Here is a 20,293-nt window from a genome sequence, read left to right as displayed (position 1 = left end):
TGACCCTTAAATCTAAAATTCATTAGATACATGTTGCTGTTTATGGATGATCACCAAGTCAGACTTTTTTTTGCAGAGTACAAACTTTTTCTTGCGCGCCTCATTCTAGAAATGGGAAACATTCATGCCCCAGATCCAACAATTCAATCATTAACACTGTATAAGGATGTGAGTTGAATGTTATAAAGTTTGACATGGTTGTCTAAGGTTGTCTATGCCCCACCTGCAGCAGCTCTGTGGCCCACTGGTGGGGCTTCCGTCACAGCTTGTGAAGCTCAACTACAAGATAACATAACAGAAAACCAGAAAGAGATATAGTGAATTATATCAGTCGAATCCAGGCCACTGTGGGATTTTCCTTCCTGCTGTATCTATCTGAGCTCCTGCTTTTTATATGTCTAACTTCTTCTCTCTGAGCCCTTCTGTCTTTCTAGTTTTCTCCCTCTAAACACTTATAATTGAAAAGCAGGAGATAAAGTTGTTAGCCTACAGGAAGAAATTCTGTACAGAGGATTAGATAATGAGAGAGAATGTACACCAGTGGGGCTCTTCTGATTGGTATGAGTATATATATATATAGTTTAAGGCTAAAAAAGTGGCTACAACCTTTGTATCATAGTTCTCGGAAATTACCAAGACACTGGAGTGGTTATGGTGTTTATCTTCTGCCACTAACCAGAGCACTGAGTAATATACTTGCTCTCAGCACTGTTTAAATAAGTTTAAGGGCCTCTGAGCCTCATTCTTTGGGGTTGACATCTGCAAAGAGACACACAAGAGCCTAACGGTTGAGAAAAATGGTCCAGCTGATTAAAAAAGAGGAAGTTCAAAAGAGAAAACCCAGCAAACTTCATTATTGCTATTGCAGCAAGGAAGAGTTGACTTAACATTATTGTATGGCTGCACATGTACTGGGAAAAAATGTGACTTCTTTCACAGGGGTAATAAACTAATTTAACAGAAATTTAAAGACCCCATTGTTCAGCAAGGTTTTCTGTAGAACGTCAGCAGAGTTACTGATGTTTCGCTGATTTTAGTGCGTATTCTGATGAGTCCAGCAGCGGAGTATCAATAAACATTGTGATTTACACAGCAAGCACTCTGGCAAAGAGTATTTGGAATTTCACTGCAACACTGCAGGTGTAATGTCATCATGACAAATGACACTCCTCAAGTCATGCCTAATTTTTTGAAACATACCAGAGGGTTGCTGTTTGGAAAAAGGATGATTTGTTATGTCATTGCATGCACAGTATAAGTGATTTTATACACAGTATCTAGTATCTAAGCCTTAAGATTTGGGTTTCTAGACAGTATTATAAAACACATGAAGGCACCCGAAGAAGCAAAACGAGATCAGGAAAATATCTTCTCAGATATCATTTTATTATCGCCTGAGTATGATTTTTATGGCTCAGCCACTTACATAATATTGTGTTGTGGTCTGTCTTGTGTCTCACAGTGAGGGCTCCCACTCATATTAGCTGTGTTGTAAGTGCAAAAGGAGTCAAAGAGAGTCTTTTTCCTCTCAGCATGGCTCCATACAGTACTGGAGGCTTATGAGGATCTCATCACTCTCCATCCTCATAATGTTTCTGTCAGTATGCCGGATGGGAACTATTACATCCCACAGATCATCATTCACTAGATGCAGGGCCCTCCATAAATGCTAGCAGTTTTATTGTTCAAGATATTAGTCCATATGTGCATTAGCACAGTAGCTTGCCTCATTATGCTAATTTCAGAATGTGTCTCATGTGCTACGTAGTTGGTTCTGAGAATCCGAGAAGACAAGAAGCCCTTGTTAAATTGATTATCCGACTCGAATATATTTGCTAGTCCATCACTGTTCGATCTCTGGCTTCTTTTTAAACCAACCCTATTGTTATACTTGCCACATAACACTTTTGAATACACTATTTCACGTGTCTCCCTCTTGTTGTTGGATGTTTTCTGACAGACCAATAATTGGAAGCCTCGGTGGCAAAAGCCAGCTGTCTCTGTGGCCGGTCCATCTCTTGTCTGTCACTATTAGCATTCATGGTTCATTAGCCAGCAAGCACTCAATATAAAGCATAATTGTAGGCTATAATCTTTGTTGTGACACTCGGCCAATAGCACGCAGTGAGGATGTTTCAGAGTTAAAGCTCTCAAGGTGTCTCTGTCCTCAGTATGTGAGTTTATCATATTATGGAACAACTGTAAACCTTGTATGGTGCTGTATTGTCTTTTTTGTCTTCCTTTCCCTTTTCTGACTAGAGATTGCACAGGGCCGCATACTTTTTTTTTATCTAAATATAGTACAGTTTTATAACATTGACTAGTGCGTCTATAATAGATATGTGGCTTAGGACTGACGTTGCAACAGAAGCACTCTTGTTTATTTCTTTATGGTGATTTCATGTTCAGTTTTTGTTCCTTTTTTTTTTTTTTGCTTTACTGCACAGTTGCAGTCTGTGCTTATCTGGCCTATGCAGCCATCTATTACTTCTCTTGTGTCTCGTGTGACATCTTAGGCTGACTGCTTTGCAGAACTTACCAAGGACAGCTTTTTCTGCGATCATCTTCCAGGCCGCTGCTTTTAAATTTCCTTGCTTGTTTATGAATGTGTGTCTAACAGCTTCACATTTCAATTATTTATACTTTACATGGATATGCCTCTAATGCTTTTTTACACTAGCTAGAGTGAATTTGCACTTGTTTCATGTGCACCCACAACTTAAGAGGGACTTTGTATAGAATCCTCCACTGTCTAAAACTTTATTTTTCATTTCATATACACATATACATGCATCTAACCTATTTATTTTTTTCTTTGACATTAAATGATGAATTTACGTAATACCTTTGTTTCTTCTTATCAGACACTCAAAAGAGCTTTAGACAACCCACCATGTTCACACATTCAAGCACACATTCATATAACCCTTTCAATGCACATTCACACAATGATGAGAAATCAGGGGCTGAAGGAGGTGATCAAACTTCTGATTGTGGAAGTGGAAGGTTAGTTACAGTATGCTGAAAAGTAAATGGACTACATTTATACTGTCTTTTCAAAAGACATACTGTGGACACAGACACATACTTTCTTAATAAGTATATTTTGTCGTAAGTCCTTTCCTTACACATGGCTGCTATTGGGCCAACTTGAGGTTCATCATCTTGCCCACCTTGGAGATTGAATAAGGATGAACCACAGATCTTCAGATTCTCACACTCAAATGACTGCCAATTAATTTCTTTAACTGATCAAAGAATCTCTATGTGTGTGTCTGTCCTTTGCATATATCGATAAGTGTTCATCCAATGTCCTGAAAGCAAATTGTGTGGTTTTCATATTTTGGATAGAGGTTGTTTTCTCTTCCCAGTCTTTTGAGTGTTTCTCCTATTTGACTGCTGTTCTCCATTTTGTGAGTATGGGGAAGAATGACTAACAGATACAGTGAAGCAGAGAAGCAACAACAACAACAACTAAAAAAAAACAAAACACTTTTCATTTTCAGTGCTATCTTTGCGAGGGCATTTATTGACACAGTGCATTCCATCCATAGCTAAACCTTAACTATGTAAACTAAGTGCTTAACCTTAAACCTTACCCAAACCTTAATGTTAACCTTGACACCAAGCTATGGTATGTAAATACAATCTCAATGATGGATTTCTTGCATGAGACACGTTTAGGGGCATCTGTAAATTGTAGGGGAAAAAAACCCAACCAAATGTACAAAACTACCCATGATGCTTGTGTGTATTTATTTGAGGGTTTTTTGTGTTTGTTTTTTGTTTTTTTTTAATCAAGTCTGTCTCTCCAGATATACACATCGGGTTTGGTTTCATCTGCAAGAGGTTAACAAAGAAATAGGCTTTTGATACTGAGAGACAGCTGAGACTACTGTGACTTCCCTAGAGAATTTAAGGAATCAAATTTAAAAGCTATTTCAGGCACCAGTGCCAGGTACAGTCATGTCACCTGGGTTGATATTATTGAATGAAATAGGATACACCCACTGTCAAGTGTGTGGAAAGAAACAGGCAGAGAGGGCGGGAAGGGGTGAGGAGGCTGGGTCTGCAATGTTTAAGTGAATGAGGCAGAGGAGCAACAGAGACATGAGATTGTGTGCGTGTGTGCCTGTATGTATGTGTGTGTGTGTGTGTCCACATCCCTGTGAGTGTTCATGTTTGTAATACGTTTAGTGCTTTGTTAACTGTCTGTGCAAGCCTGTCTACATCCGCCAGCAGAAGTGTTTGTACTGTATTATAACCAGTCCTGTCAGCAGCACACCTCTTTGTGCCGATACAGTACTTGGATCATTTTCAAGATATCCTTGTAATCACCTTGTTGACTCAGTGGCCCCTCAAGTGTTTGAGCATTGCCAACTGACAATGCTTGTGTTTGTATGCCTATAAGTAGTTTGGTGAAAGTGAAACACAGTGAGTGATAGAGTCAACGGTTCTTTGGGTGTGCTTCTGTCATGCACGCATGTCTGCAAAGAAAGAGTGCAGATCCGTGAGTTTTGTGTGGCGTAAAAAGATGCATGCAGTGCACCCTCCTTCCAAAGGCTTTCATGTGTCTGTAACAGCACTTGCACTACTTCCTCCTTTAAGCCATATACTTAACGGACATAATTATTTAATCCCATGTTGGGTTTTTTTCAACTGAAAAAGGTGATGGGTCTCTATCATCTGACATCCAGCCACCCTGAATTGGGAGCTGTCTTTTGTTCTGCCTCTGCCGCATAATATCCCACTTCTTTCCAACTTGCACTCGCTAGGAGGTGTGACTACTTAACATCTCCTTGCACATTGCAAGGCCCTTTCACCTCCCCTTCTTGTACCCCTGCACAACCCAAAATTTCTGCCTTCAGCATTTAAAGACCCCTCTCCTCCTGCTAAAGCATGTTTACATAGAGGAGAGTGTGTGCTTTTTCTCCTTCTCTGTCTCTTTCAAGTGCCTGTTCAATAGGCAGATGGTTGCACTTCCTTTTAAGGAGTGTTCGCAATAGCCTATTAGTTACATGTGTATAGCATCTGTGTAGGGTTGCACTGAAGTGCAGGCTTGAGGTGTGAGGCAGTGGGTCAGGCTTGGTATCAGCCTTGCAAAAAAACAAAGCGAGGTACTTCATAGTTTAGATTGCGGGAATTGTTAGGAGCTAGCTGTCACTGTGGCAAATTTAATGCACAAGCAAATTTTTTTCCAGTGTCCCACTCCAAAATCTTCCATAAAACTCACCCTAATTTCAGTGACGGTATCTTTACTTTTGTTTTTAAAACACACAAAAGGTATGCTTTGGCTCTCATCCAGTTTTAGATTTATGACAACAATGAAAGAAAGGTTAACTTACAGCATTCCCCCTGCAGTCATCCTGAAGCCCTTTGGTTTGACATATTCCGGAGCTGTTCTTCTACTGTCTGTAGTTTGCCTTTCTACATTGTTCCTGCCTCTTGCTTTCACATACACACATACTACGCAAGCATGTCCAAGTGTCTAAGAGTGCCATGTCTAAAGAGTTCCAGCAGCTTGTTACAGAGGCTGTCAAAAAGCAACAGAGACCCACCGCAGAGGTGAGGATGTGTGTGAAATCCCATGAGCCTGTAGCACAGGTCAGGAGCATAACAACATCCAGCCTCTCTTTCCACGTGGAGATTTTTCTCCTCACACAGATACTCTCATACAACAGCTGAGGAATATAACAACAAAAATGACTTCCTTCATTCATTTAATGCATTCAGTAAGACTGCATATCCAAACAGTTTTGGCTTTTACAATTTTGTAACCATTAGTTTCTTAAAAGGAGAAAATCGACTGTGTGGTTGCTATGTAGAACAACACCTTTATTTTCAGTACTTTCTAATCCTGTCTCTGTCAAAAGGATATTTTCACTAATTAGTGACCTCTGAAACGTACAAATCAGTAAAAGAAATCACTCCTTTTTAAACTGGCTTTAGTTAAAGTTTGGGTGGTTTGATCACAAAAATGACGGGTCAGATAAGGGAAATATCATAATTTCTAGTGAAGTTCGTATTGAGGCAGTTTCCTTATTATTTCTGCATATTTGCACAATATAAAATGTAAAGCATCAAGAACATACTGTATGTAGCCTGTCTTTTTTGATTGACACCACCCACAGGTTCTCACTGGTTTCACAAGGAACAAGAAGCCCACGGATCTTCTTATCAGTCAGACTTTCTAAGCCATGTTTAACACTGAGTGATTGATTTTTCAACCAGCCCCAACTGGTCACTGCTGATGGCTACACCTCTGTGAACCTGGTTGTGTCAGAGGTTTCTTTCTGTTAAAAGGGAGTTTTTCCTTTCCACTGTCGCTAAAGTGCTTGCTCATACAGCATCATCTGATTTTTAGGGGTTTCCCAGGGGTTTTTGTTGGGTCTTTACTTTAATATATAAACCATCTTGAGGTAATTGTTGTTGTGATTTGACACTATATAAATAAGATTGAATTGAATATCCTGTTATAATGGCACTATGCAAAACCACTCACACAATTATTTCACTTCCTCACGTTGTTATTTTATCAGGATAAGCTCCTGTCAAACTGCAATCTGTTTATGGCTTGTGGTGCCAGTGTAAGCAGAACTCAGACACTGTTGTGCAGTAATCTGGATTTCGGCAAAAAAAACCAACAACAACAAAAAAACACCTCAATAAAAGCAGATCTCCTGGCTGCCCACAGTCATAAAGGAGAATAAACAAGGTTAGGGCAGAACAATTATGCTGAGCTGCTTCCTGGTGTTAGGAAACTGACAGGATTTCTTCAGTTGTACAGACACTCCTGGTTTTCTGTTATGCAGTCAGGAGTTTACACTGATAACATTAGCATTTACATTTTTCACTTGAAGAGCAAGATTTGCACTTAATGACTAAAATGCTTAGACTTCTGCTAATGTACAAACAATTATTCAATTAAAAACTCTCTTCCTTCTATGGGCTGGGCTACATGCTGGAAAATGTGCAATATAACTAGACTCAAGAGTGCTTTGCTCAGCTAGAACCTGATGTACTCTGGTGCTTTTTAGCTACGATCAGGAGTTTTAGGATAACAAAGCGGTCCTACGCATGGAAATGCTTGTCTGGTGCGCTGACACTTTGGTCCAGACTGAAACATATATCACCATTAAGTGGTTTGCCATTAAAGTTTCTACAAATGTCTTTGTGCAGCTGTTTGCACAAAGACATTTTACAAATATTATATGATGTTTTTAAACACATAAAAATATAAAGACAATACATCCAAAGGTGAAATAATTTGATGGAAAACATTTAAAAAAAACTTGAAGCAGAGACCTGTTAACTTTTCTTTTGATAGCACAGTTGTAGTTTTAGGGCAAAATGTTGCTTACTTTATCTTAGATACCTGGTTTACATGGTTTGGCATTATCTTACTGAAAAATGTGATGCTTTTCCTGCAAAATAGGTATTTGCTCCAAAACGTAAACATACACAACATCTATAAATTGAAAAAGGGTCTATACAAAATTTTACATTGTCAGACCACTTGGCAGTATTTCAGCTTTTTTCGATCTATCTTAATGAGCCTGAGCTTAGAGAAAGGTTCTTTGTGTATTTCTCCTTACATGGTAGAGGTTTAACCTGCATTTATTAAACTAATGAAGTGTTTTCACAAACTGGGATTTTTAGAAGCTTCACTCAGCCCATGAATGCCCACGATATGATGTCCAGATATGTCTCCCAAAGTAAAATGTAGCACATGTAACCTAAATAACTGATACTATTGAAAGGGTCTGGTAATCCTTCAATAAACTCTACATTCATTTTCATCCTTTTTAATTTATCTTATCTCCCCTGCACATTCATAATGTTTGCTACTCGGGTGCGAGGAATCTCTCACATGTGATAAGGAATGAATAGCTGGCCGCTTATGAGAGGGATATTTCTTGTCGTAAAAGATTTACAGTATAAACAGTGTTTCTTGTCACGTGCCTCCAATAAATTACAGAAACATTTGTGAAATCGAGCGTGTCCTTATCTGACTCACAGCTCCTGAGAAAAGGCACACAGCGCTGGCAGAGTGTCTGACACTCTCATAGTAAATAATGTGCATAATATTATTAAATCCAGAAACACATATTTGCTTTAAAAAACAGCTGGAGGGATCAACATGTCTGAGATACTCAAAAGATATTAGCAGCCTAGAAGCTGGGAGGCTTTGTCAGTCAGCAGTTTCATATATCTTAACAAACAAAGCACACAAGCAGTAGGAAATATTCACTGATGCTGAGGTCAATAAGAGGTAACTGCATTTTCTTTTGTCACTAAATCTAAATCCTTGTCAACAGATTTACTGAGATGTACAGATTTAAAGCACTTAAAGTAAATTTTTTTTTTTTGGGTGTGAGTATTGTGAGAAGTCTCCAGACTACAGCTCCAAGGTATCACGAGGTGAAGGTGGTGTGTCATGGTGAAGGAAAAACCATGCCCGATTAAAATCAGGTAGAGCAGAACCTGTGGAGGAGGACGTGTAATTTGTTGCTGAAACTGTACCTGTCCACAGGTACAGTTTCAGCAACAGTTCGAAGCTATTTAACAGATTAAAGATATGCCAGACTAAAAATCTGTGAACTTCAGAGTTGACTTGAGAGTATTGCTCATTGACTCCCAGCAAGTCTGTTTGTTGCCAAGGAGGCACTAAATGCTTCTTTTTGTCAGCAGTGAGTACCTGACAGATGGCCTTGCGCTGTTTCTCAACCCTAGCCACCATCTTCTGGCAGCAACCCCCTGCTCTCCAGCTTGTGATGGCTTTAGCTCATCCTGTGCCACCACAACATCCCTTTTCAGGAGGAACAAGGCCAGTTTCCACTGTTGTTCCACGCCAAAACACAATTATATATAAATAAAATAATACAATTATATTGTTATTTTCTATTTAGCTTAGTACAGTTACTCAATTTAACAGGAAACATGCCATTTACTGTCACAAAAACATTCTGTGTGATTTATTAGTGTCTGTTATGTCTGAATGTATTAAATTAAGTTTTTTACATCAAGCCTTGGCTTAATACTTTTCATGAACAACGGTGCTATTGAGCTTTGTTTGAAATTATAATTAATAGATGACTGTCTTTCTTAAAAACTAAGAAAGTAAATGCTTCCCCTATAATGTCGTTGGAAAGTTGGGTGTTTATGTCAGAGTGCCTCTGATGTTTCACCATATCTGAGGTGGTGAAGAATAACAGACTTGTACTTTGTATACAGTGAAAGTAACTTTATGTGTGGAAAAAAATGCTTCAGGTTCACTTTTAGAGATATATGGAGCACTCGTATTTAATTGTGCTGCATGGCACAATATCCTTGCAGAGGTGAGCGTATTCCCAAGTTATCTGATTACTACTTGGGTTACCAAAAGTCAGAGTCTTTTGTGGGTTGTATGACTCATATTGTAAATGTTGTTCACAATATCTCCAAGGAAACCATTGATCTCTATAAGTATGTAAGACCATTACATGTTTCCCATATGTGGTAGTGACTGTGAGCATCTCAGTGTGACTCATCAAGCTGAGATTTGGTCTACACATGCACAGTAGAGCAAACTATAGACCATAGTAACTACAGACTGCATAGTAGAGCTAACTTTTTTTTTTGTCAATGCCAAAACATTTATAATTTTGGCATATGTTTGAGATGCTCCTTTCTTTAATTCTAATTTTAGGAAATGGAGCTGTGAATTGTTATTGTTAGGTGAAGCAATATCAAGTGTAAAATACTATATTTGTGTGACAATATTCTAGTCTTTATTCACAAGTTTACTGCACCATATACGATAGTTAAAATTCACAGAGTAGTTAGTTTTTGGACACTACTTACCATCATGTTCTCGTTATGTAATATCTCACAATCCCACTTTGTGGGACAGCACAATTTTTTTTTAATGATTTAGGAATTGTTCTCAAAATGAAACAGCCTCATGAGATTTAATTGAAGTTGTGGCTTTTAGTATATGGTTAATGTGTCTCTGCAGTGGTAGCAGTGATGTCTCAAAGCAACAAGGTTTTGGGTTTGAACCTGCTGGCTTGCTGCTGCCTTTCTGTGTGGACTTTTCATGTTCTCCTTGTCCGTGTGTCAGGTCCCTGCAGGTACCCCGACTCCCAACACTCACGCACTTAGTCCAAACACATGTGTCTTAGGTTATCTTGTGATCCAAATTGTCTATAGGTTCAAATGTGTGTGTGTGGTTGTCTGTCTCTCTGTGCTTGTCCTGTGATAGACTGGCAGCCAGTCCAGACCCTTTCTCATCTCCAGTGAGAGCCCCCTACAGCCATGAATTTGGACAAGCGGTTAAGATAATTGATGAATACTGTATCTGTGTTTGAAGTTCTGAGTCGCTCTTGATGTCTGCCTTCTTCTTCACAAGGCAGAAATCTGCAAACTATATGACAATGCAGTGCTGCCCAGCCAGTGATTGTTATCACAAAACTATTGGTTACTGCTGTCGGGCTGGCTGAATATGTATGCATTTAGTGGTTCTGTTAAAATTGAAATGTGTGACAGCTTGAGTAATCTTGGTTTTCTTTGCCAGTGTCTCTTTTATTTTGAAGAAGAGGTTGTGTCTGGTTCTGCTTTGTTTGTCAGTATTTTATTTGCATTTTTGTGGTGTGTGTTCAAGTTATTAAAGTTAAAAATCTAGGCACTTCTGGGGCCAGAGTGACCAAAATTCAAATTACAGCAGCTTTAACCTTCATTAAAAGTGCTTGTCAGTGTGACTCATCCTTGGTGGAAATAGTTTTTGGCCATATCACTACTATGCTAAAAATAGTAAGCTGAAATGGCCATATATTAGTCATCCAATCATTTAGATGGTTTCTTGGACCCAACTTGGATTGCGCTGTCAAACCCTGCTGGGACAAATGCCTGAAAATGTCAGGGAACAAGTTGTGTTGCACCTCAGTAAACGAGTATCGATCTTGCTTTGTACCTGAAGCTATCACACCTACGTGCCCTGGAGTCAAACTTAAGACATAGAGCTTAATGTTGACTTGGAGAAAACAAGACAAATACAGTATAATGGCTTCTCTGTAATGGCAGCTGTTGGCAGAGTTTTAGCCCACCTATGTTGGAAAAGGATACTGTCGTCTGGCTCATACATTTTTCATTTGAAGAGGGGTGATTATATTTTTTTGAGAGGAAAACAAACATAAAAACCACTCTCACTTATTTTGCTCCCAGCAGAATGTAGATGTAAATTTGTGGTAAATAACTAATGCAATCGGAGGCAACAACAAAACATAATTGTTCCGTTCATAATTATGTTTGTTGTGTAAGACAATTGCCTGATATCAGACAGAATTATCATCTGAACATTGATTTATTGTTGCACAGGAAAGCTGAGTATTAATAAACACACAATACTCTCTCTCTCTGATATATATATATATATACACACACACACACACTGTACACATCTATGCTGTATAATTGACTGCATATCCAATTAGATAGCCATAAATTTCTCCTATTAGTGTGATTGAAGGATTATGTACACTGTTGTGTCAGTGTGATGAGGGGCTTGCAGACCCATCAGTGCCAACACTGATTTATTGTGTAACTCTCAAAAAGAGACAGGGACAGGTACAGCAATTCTGACATTTGGCCTGTTCCCATAGGATCCAGCTTTTTCTCTCTTCCTATGTCTGCATTACACCAAACAGTATACTATTTATTTATTTGAGTAATAATGCTGATTTTGTTTGAGTATTGTGTTCAGATATTGATATTTTTTAAAAAGAAAGTGAACAATGTGTATATATAATGACATAGAAATAGAAACAGAAATTTAGTCAATATATTGCTGTGATCGCCAAACAAACACATTTTGCACTGGTAAGTAAAGTTAAATGTTATTTGTTTTGCATTAGTAACACATTGCATACATGCCCAGTACAATTTAATTTGTAAAATGTTAAAAGTTTGCCAACTCTAGGAAAGTTTTTTTTTCCCCCTCAAAGGCATTGTTGTTTTTGTATTTGGCTGCTTTTGCTTTTCATATAGCCTGCTGTAATTTATTACATTGCTAAATTTAATGTGTGAATTTGTGCATACTGCAAATTTCTATGCAAATATGATGCACACGATGCCTTTCGGTGAAAATTATATGCTCTGCACTGTCACGTAAAGCGTATATGAGTGAAACATGACGGCATTCTATCCATGGATGAAGTGATGCGTGTCCACAGCAAAGACAGCAGGGAGCTTTCTCATAATAGTAGTAGCGGTGTGCGGCTCTCGGTGTCACAAATGGCTATGAGACGCTGTTGGCTACTGGGGTTCTTTAACAGCTCTGTGGGAGGTCTGAGATTCTGTGTAGGCACAGGTACAGCACTCGGCTTCAAATACCTTTCCCTGTGGGATGAATACTGTGTGCACGATTGTCACTTTAAACATTATACAACTGCTATATTCGTGCTTATATATTTGTGTACATAGTGTCTATAGGCATGTGGATTTGGTGGTAAGGGGTAATATGTTTTTCCTTGTTGAAACATTGTTGTAAATGTCAGCAGAAGAACACTACTCCCATGGCTTTCACAATAAAAAGCAAGCGGGGGTAATGTGCGGCACTCTGTATAATCACAGCTGTGTACTGAGTATTGATTACTACACTTGTCAGGCAACAAAAAGCTGCAGTTTTCATATGTGCTTTTTGATGTTTGTATCATCAGACACATGTGTAAACTATGTGAATCCCTAGCTGTAAGTCCAAACTGATTTGCCAGTAATTTAAAAAGCATGCATCTAAATCCATTCACCTCAGCAGTTGTGCGTTATTGCTCAGCGAAACTCGAAGAGAATAGAACATGCTGGTTTAGAAATTGGAGGTCTTCATCTCGTTATCCAATTATCAGTAACTGCTTTGACAAAAACAGCAGGATCTTTCATTTAATGTTTGCCCTTTTATTGCAAAGTCATCTTGAATTGAACTAAAAACAGTGCATATTCACATATTCTTTGTGACTACGGCGGTATTAGCTCCTCTGGTGCTCTTTTCTCCATGTTTCACCATTAGGTTTTGTCTGTTGATAGCTTTATCTATCTAGGATCTATCTTTTCTTTCTTAGAGGGCTTTTGGAAGACCAGATCAATGCTGATGTCTAATTAGCGAGCAGGAAAAAAAATCGCTGCTCAGACAGGGAAAAGGTGCCAGAATATCTCCTAAAGTTCATTCCTCCTGCTTTATTCAAACCCCTACTTGTTATAATTTTTACCAGACTTTGACTCAATAAATATAAAATTGCCATTATCACAAAACGGTTTCCCTTTGTAGACTAGCGACATATATGAGTGTTAAATTTTGAATGTAACCACTGTGCTAACTCCATTTATGGTCTGTAAGCAGAAAACCATCAGGTACAAGGGTCTAATGTGATGTAGTGTTTAGTTTTAACACAGTCCTTATAGACTAGGCAACAACGTGAAAATGCATTACCTGTGTTTAAGTTAAATATATCTGCAATTTTATTGGGTCTCATAAGAAACAGCTCTGATTGCACTCTTACTATCATTGTTGACCATCTACCTATATTAATTCAGCATCAAGGTATAATTTGATATGTATTACTTGTAGCATTTAAAGTGTACACAAAGATTGTGGGCAAATAAAATTAAGGGTGACTGTTTTAAAGGAAACATCCAAACATCTTTGGCTATCCAAACACCCAGTTTTGTAGAATGGGTTTGTAGCCTCACCTAGTGGATATGAATAGGAATATCAGCTACCTTCTCAAATTTTATTCTTTCTGCCACTCTTTTCTTTTACACTTGTCTATTTTCCCTTTTGTGCCCCTTTCCCCTCTTCTCTATGTCCCTTCCTACCTCCCTTTACTATCTTTCTCTTTAGAATATGCCAGAACATAACAATGAGCTCCAACAGCACAGATCCTGGTCTTTTCCTGACTGCCAGCACTCTACCACCATTGGCTGCAGCCTACTCACAGTCCAATGCACCCTATCAAGGAGGAACTGGAGGAACGCCCGTGGTTTATCATGCTATGGATGATAATTCCTCTTCTATCAGCAAGCTCTTAAACTCCACATTAGAACCCCAAAATGGGACTGCAACGGCAGCCCCTGATCCCTTGGGTGGCCACGCTGTGTGGCAGGTTGTCCTCATTGTCTTATTGACTGGCATGCTGTCACTGGTCACGGTCATTGGGAACATCCTGGTAGTAGTATCCTTCAAGGTTAATCGCCAACTAAAGACAGTCAACAACTATTTCCTGTTGAGCTTAGCTGTGGCTGACCTCATCATAGGGGTCATCTCCATGAACCTCTACACAGCTTATCTTGTGATGGGCTACTGGGCCATGGGCAACTGGGCATGCGACTTGTGGCTGGCTATAGACTACGTGGCAAGCAATGCATCTGTTATGAACCTACTGGTCATCAGCTTTGACCGCTACTTTTCAATTACTAGACCTTTGACCTACCGGGCCAAACGGACCACAAGGCGAGCTGGGATCATGATAGGCTTAGCCTGGTTTGTTTCTCTTGTCCTGTGGGCTCCGGCCATCCTGCTATGGCAGTTTCTTGAGGGTAAAAGGACAGTGCCCTCAGGGGAATGCTACATTCAGTTCCTTTCACAGCCTATTATAACCTTCTGCACAGCCATGGCGGCATTCTACCTACCTGTGACAATAATGAGTGTTCTCTACTGGCGCATTTACAAGGAGACCCAGAATCGTTCAAAAGAGCTAGCTGGGTTGCAGGGCTCGGGTGGAATAGGAGCAAGAGGTGTAAACGGTGGGGGCGAAAGAGCCCGTTTTGTCCATCAGACAGGAAGTTCTAGAAGCTGCAGCAGCTATGAGTTGACCAGGCTCTCTAGGAGAAAGAGCACATGTCGGGAACTGGTAGGCCGCTTCCACTGCTGGCCCGGTGTTCGCTCTTGGAGACCTGGTAGTATGCGACAGGGAGATGGTGATCCAGATCAGAGTAGCAGTGACAGCTGGAACAACAATGATGCTGCAGTCTCTTTGGACCAGTCTGGGTCTTCAGAAGATGAGGACTGTGGAGGTAGAGATATGATTCCACAAAGTCATGCTATTTTCTCCATTGTTCTTAGCCTTCCTGGCATAAAAGCTGCTGTTAACTCCCAGCTAACCTCATGTGAGGATCTGGATGGAGCCTCAGAGGAGGATCCCCTTAGAGCAGCGGAGTATAATCGAGACAGTCTTTCATCAGTAGCTCCAAACACAATAGCCACTGTTACTCCGGAAGGGCAAAACAGTTCAGAAAATAGCTACCACCAACGCTTCTGCTCACGCAAGATTCAATCATTGTCTTCCATCCAGGCTACTTCTAACCATAGGTCTCTGGATGGTACCCCAGTAACCACTACCACTGCCTCTGACAGTACTACTACCAGCACAACCACCAAGTCCCCCTCAGGTCCAATGTCCTTCAAGGAGGCAGCTCTGGCAAAGCGTTTCGCTGCCCGAGCCCGGACTCAGATCACCAAAAGGAAGCGGATGTCCTTGGTAAAAGAGAAGAAGGCAGCTCAAACTCTCAGTGCCATCCTCTTTGCATTCATCATCACATGGACACCTTACAACATCATGGTGCTCATCAATGCTTTCTGTAAAACTTGCATCCCAGAAACTCTGTGGGCAGTAGGTTACTGGCTATGCTACGTCAACAGCACAGTCAACCCCATGTGTTACGCCCTGTGCAACAAGACTTTTCGTACAACATTTAAGATGATACTGTTGTGCCGCTGGGACCAGAAAAAAAGGAGGAAGCAGCAGTTTCAGCAAAGGCATTCTTCAGTGGTCTTTCACAGGAGAATTCCCAGGGAGTCTACGTAAAGGACGGAAAGTTAAGATTGCTTGTAACAGAAATCAAAAATGTAACACAGAAAGAAAAGAAAGAAACATACATTTAATTGTTTCTGTGGAGTTTCTTTATCTAGAGATCTTTAATGTTTTATTCTGCTATGTCAAACACAGCAACCCGATGTGGTGGTTTTGCAGTATGTGCTTGTGTTGGTGCATCCATTAAGCAAAGCCGTATATGTGTGTGAAGGTTTGCGTAAGGTGAGGTTCAGACATGAAGGTTGTGACTGTCCTTGAAGAACTTTTTATCATTTCATGCAAGTACAGCAGCAAGAAAGTGAAGTGAGTGGACAATACTCGAAAAGGGCTTAAAAAACAAATTGCAGGAGAAATACTGAAGTGCAATTGATGCAAATAGAGAGGATGTTGTCACAGAGTTGGGGATTACACTTTTCTGATCATTTCTCTCTGTGGGTAGTTTGCTCTGTAACATTCAGAGTGGTTTTGCATTTTAAATAAAACTATATATATATATATTAAAAAAATGTTCACAGGCTTCTACATTTTATTAATTTGCCCAGCCATCTTTTTGACTGGTATGCAGTTTTATTAAAGGTTCGGCACATTGCGTTTCTACATGTGCTCCTTTGTCAGTGTCTTTAATGAAATATAAAAAGTTCTTAAATTTTGTCCATGCAGTCGACAGAAAACTGTTATTTTTGTGATTTTGGTTTTTGGTTTTCTAGAGATTTTGAGCCAGTCTGAAAATGATCCTTTTGACGAACTGAGTTGTGAATATTTTGTGTGGCACCACAGTCAGTGAACTGCTGTTGTGTTCAATGTGATTGTTGTGGTTTGTATGGTGGAGATAATAAGTACAATGGTTGTGTTTTATGTACTTGCAATTTTCTGTCAAGTAATGATTATACAGTAATTATATTCCGTTTGTGTACATTTGGATATTTCTGAATATGATACACAAAGATTGCACACACACAAACACACTCACACACAAATATGTCCATTTGTTTAAAAAAGTGTGTTTTGATCTTACGTTATCTTTTGAATTTCCACAAAATTTCACATCTAACAACTCTTTTGTAAAAGGATGGCAATCTTTGATATAGTGGAACAATGGCGACCTCTAGTGGTGTACAAAAAGATCTGTTGCTCAGGCTGTTAACAGTTTAACTTCCACACTGCAGTATCAAAATCTGAAATATATATATATATATATATAATTCAATCTAAGAAAATTTATCTAAATTTTAAATGAAAACAGGTGACAAATTCAAGAAAAACTACACTGAGGTGTTTAGATTCACTTGTACTTTAGAGGGAAGGTTCAATGCGGAGCAGTATAAAGTTGTTCTGAGTACAAATAATCATCATAAAATAATTTTAATATGGTAAAAAGAAATGTGCTACAACAACTAGCATACAAATTAATGGCTAGATCGTATTATATTGGAAATGATGACATGACTTTGGCTTATTTGCTGTATGCAAAGAAATGTTTAAAAAAAATCCTGTACCTGCTATCGGTGAATATTTCATTCGTTTTCTGCACAATGCTATAATACAGAAAGCTACTTTTGGCTGCTCCCTTATTCACAAGGGGTCACCACAAGGGGTGGCTCTTTGTATTTGATCTGGTAGATTTTTATGCTGAATGCCCTTTCTGATGCAGGCCCTGAGGAATTTGTATCTTCTCCCAGAAACAAACTGGGGATCTTTTGCTTATTAGTGTAAACCACTACAGTGTGGAGCCACGGTACAGGGTCAGAATACATTCTTCATCGATAAATGAGGGATTTTTTATACTGTATTGGGAATGTAAACTGCCAACATTGTGAACACAACAGTTTGTTACATTTTAAGTATGCCAATCATACTCATATTTTAAGCCAATAAAAAATAAAAAACCTTTTGTCTATAATTACTTTATTTGTTTTGATTTTTTGTCTTTTTGCCACTGTGTAATTTAGGGTGTTTCACCTTTGTTACATAGAATAGTTTCACTTAAAATGAATCATTTGTTGAGTGTTGCTCTGCCTCACATTCATATTTAACACATTTTCAATAATGCAGTTTCTTAACATCCAACCAGATCAGTTTAAAGCAATATATAATGTGGGTTGCATGAATTTATCCATAATATTCTGTAATCAGAGCTAAAAAAATAAATAAAATACAGTTACAATATAATTGGTGCTATAATACTATAATCACTAGCCACTACATTAGGGACATCTGCTTGGTAATGCAAAGATCAAGTCAGCCAACTCTGTGCATTTAAAGATGTTAAAGATGACCCGCTAAAGCTCAAACTGAGCAACAGAATGGGGAAGAAAGGTAACTAAAGGGACTTCATGGTTGTTGGTGCCAGATTGGTGGGTTTGAGTATTTGATCCAGATCCAGGTTTGATCCAGGGATTTTCACACACAAGCATCTGTTGGAGTTGGAGGTGAATGGTCCAAAAAAAAAATGATGACATCCAGTGACCAGCAGTTCTCTAAGTGACAATAACGTATTTTTGTCAGAGGTAAGAGAAGAATGCCCAGAATACTTATAGCTGACAGGAATGCAACAGAAACTCAATTCACCTCTCATTAGAACCAAGGTATCCAGAAAAGAATATCTGAATGCACATCAAACTCAAAAGACAACTCCTCTCAACTAAGAACAGGAAATTGACGCTACAATTTGTAAGACCTCACCAAAATTAGCCAAAATAGAATATTGTAAGACTGTCACCTGGTCTGATGAACCTCGATTGCAGTTGCAACATTTGGATGACCTGGTCAGATTTTGGATTAGCCCTGCCTGTTATCAGCAGTTCAGCTGCTGACTATGTCCATCTTTTTATGGCCACTCAATTTCAGACTGGCTTCTTGAAGATGACAATGACTTCACTGTACTCAAATGCCCTGCACAGTCACAAGATGTGATTCCAAGATGTGAGCACCTTTGGGATTTGGTGGAACAGTACAGTTCATATCATAGACAAGAAATCTGCAGGAACTGTGCAATGCTGTCATGTCATGCCAACCTGGTAGTTGAAAATATCCAGTTTATTTTTTCCCTTTTAACCAACAAAATTTCCACAAGTTGTAGAGCACAGCCTTACCAATGAACAGTCATTTTGTTGTATTTTTCCCAACAAACGTTGCTACAATCTGTATGCTATCATGTCTAAGTATTTGAACATTTTGTTTTTATATGGCCACTGTCATTTGTTTAGGTTGATTAGGTTTATTCCTTGCTATTTTAAACTTCAGATGACCTTAAATAAAATGTTTTGTAGCATTCCTCAATACTTAAAAATGTCCAGAAAACTGAATAAAACAGCTACTCTCAATGAGGAAGTGGATGGCATAACCCTCGGCTGCCTGTTTAGTGCAGGAAGGGACTTAAACGACAAGCAAGATGGAATGTGAGTACCTCCCTGGATATGTAGTCAAGCTAAAGTGGCACTGCTCAGAAAAGTTTGGTTACTAATCCCAACAAGTATGACCAAAAGTGAAAGCTCAAAGAAGCAGACAGGGTTTAGAGAGTCTGTGAAAATTCCTGGTATTACTCTTGAACCCTGCAAAAAAGTTTGTAGCATAGAATGAAGAAATACTGTTATATAACTTTTTTTTTTTTTTTGCTCCAACTTGTAAGTAAAACTGCATCAAATCAATAATTTCTTTTCTTTTTTAGAAGTAACATTTTGACAGCTGTACATCCCTACAGACATGGCACTGAGTTAACGTTTGTACGAACTATCTGGCACATTTTTGGCTTTCTGTGGATCTGATGCAAAAGTGGAATATGTGTGTTCTTTTATCTTTTGAGGCAGAATTATACGCAGCGATTTTGAGAGTTTTATTCCTCTACCAACCCTAGAAAATGTATTTATATTATTCTGTATTTAGCTCTAATCTTCCAGTTTTTTAAAACTCAATTATAATATTAATTATTTGTTATCATAGGAAACATGTTGTCTCAGTTAGGATTGAGGTCACTGACCTGTCTGGTAACAGCTTATGTAGGGAGAAAACAGCTGAAGCTCATTTGCTAAATGAGGGCATAGACTTAAAAGTGGCACCACAGTGCATCAGCCAAGACTAACAGCTACTGATTGACTCAACTGAATGTGTGTTTTTGTTCTAATTTGCTATTAAAATGGAGTCTTGTATTGCTGTCTGAAATGAAGTTGAGATTAGCACTGAGTGTCTAACTTCAGGTTTATTTTAATATAATAGTGTTATTTAACTGTTACATAGCTGTGTGTTTCCATCATGAGTCCTGATGAAGTTAGTAAGGAGAGTCTCCACAGAGCTAATGAGAGATGGCCACAGTGACTAGACATGTGATGAGGAAAATACAGACTTCATGTGACCCATGGCTAAGGAGCGGCTCATAGAAGAAGACAAACACCCATTTGTGTTGTTTTCTTCAGTCAGTACTAAACCACCAAGGAGAATCCACCAGTCAGGCAAGTATG

The 20,293-nt window shown here is 38.9% G+C and overlaps 2 protein-coding genes across 2 annotated transcripts in view; both read left to right on the top strand.

Moving 5' to 3' along the window:
* The window catches only part of chrm3a (cholinergic receptor, muscarinic 3a), a 78,209-nt gene extending 61,874 nt beyond the window's left edge, over window positions 1–16,335 (top strand). Inside the window, exon 3 of the mRNA XM_005914229.2 lies at window positions 13,871–16,335. Coding sequence (XP_005914291.1) covers window positions 13,890–15,833 — 1,944 coding nt within the window. The 5' untranslated portion in view covers window positions 13,871–13,889 and the 3' untranslated portion in view covers window positions 15,834–16,335. The remainder of the gene's footprint in view (window positions 1–13,870) is intronic.
* Window positions 16,336–16,446: 111 nt separating this feature from the next.
* Window positions 16,447–20,293, top strand: part of LOC102300651 (formin-2) — a 42,682-nt gene continuing 38,835 nt past the window's right edge. Inside the window, exon 1 of the mRNA XM_005914227.3 lies at window positions 16,447–20,284. The gene's annotated coding sequence lies outside the window, so the exon portion shown is untranslated. The remainder of the gene's footprint in view (window positions 20,285–20,293) is intronic.

Source organism: Haplochromis burtoni, unplaced genomic scaffold (assembly GCF_018398535.1).
Source record: "Haplochromis burtoni strain Fernald_Lab_line unplaced genomic scaffold, NCSU_Asbu1 Contig_7, whole genome shotgun sequence".
NCBI classification, from domain to species: Eukaryota; Metazoa; Chordata; class Actinopteri; order Cichliformes; family Cichlidae; genus Haplochromis; species Haplochromis burtoni.
The sequence above is the reverse complement of the archived record's forward strand: the minus strand, read 5'-3'. Positions and strand labels throughout refer to the sequence as shown.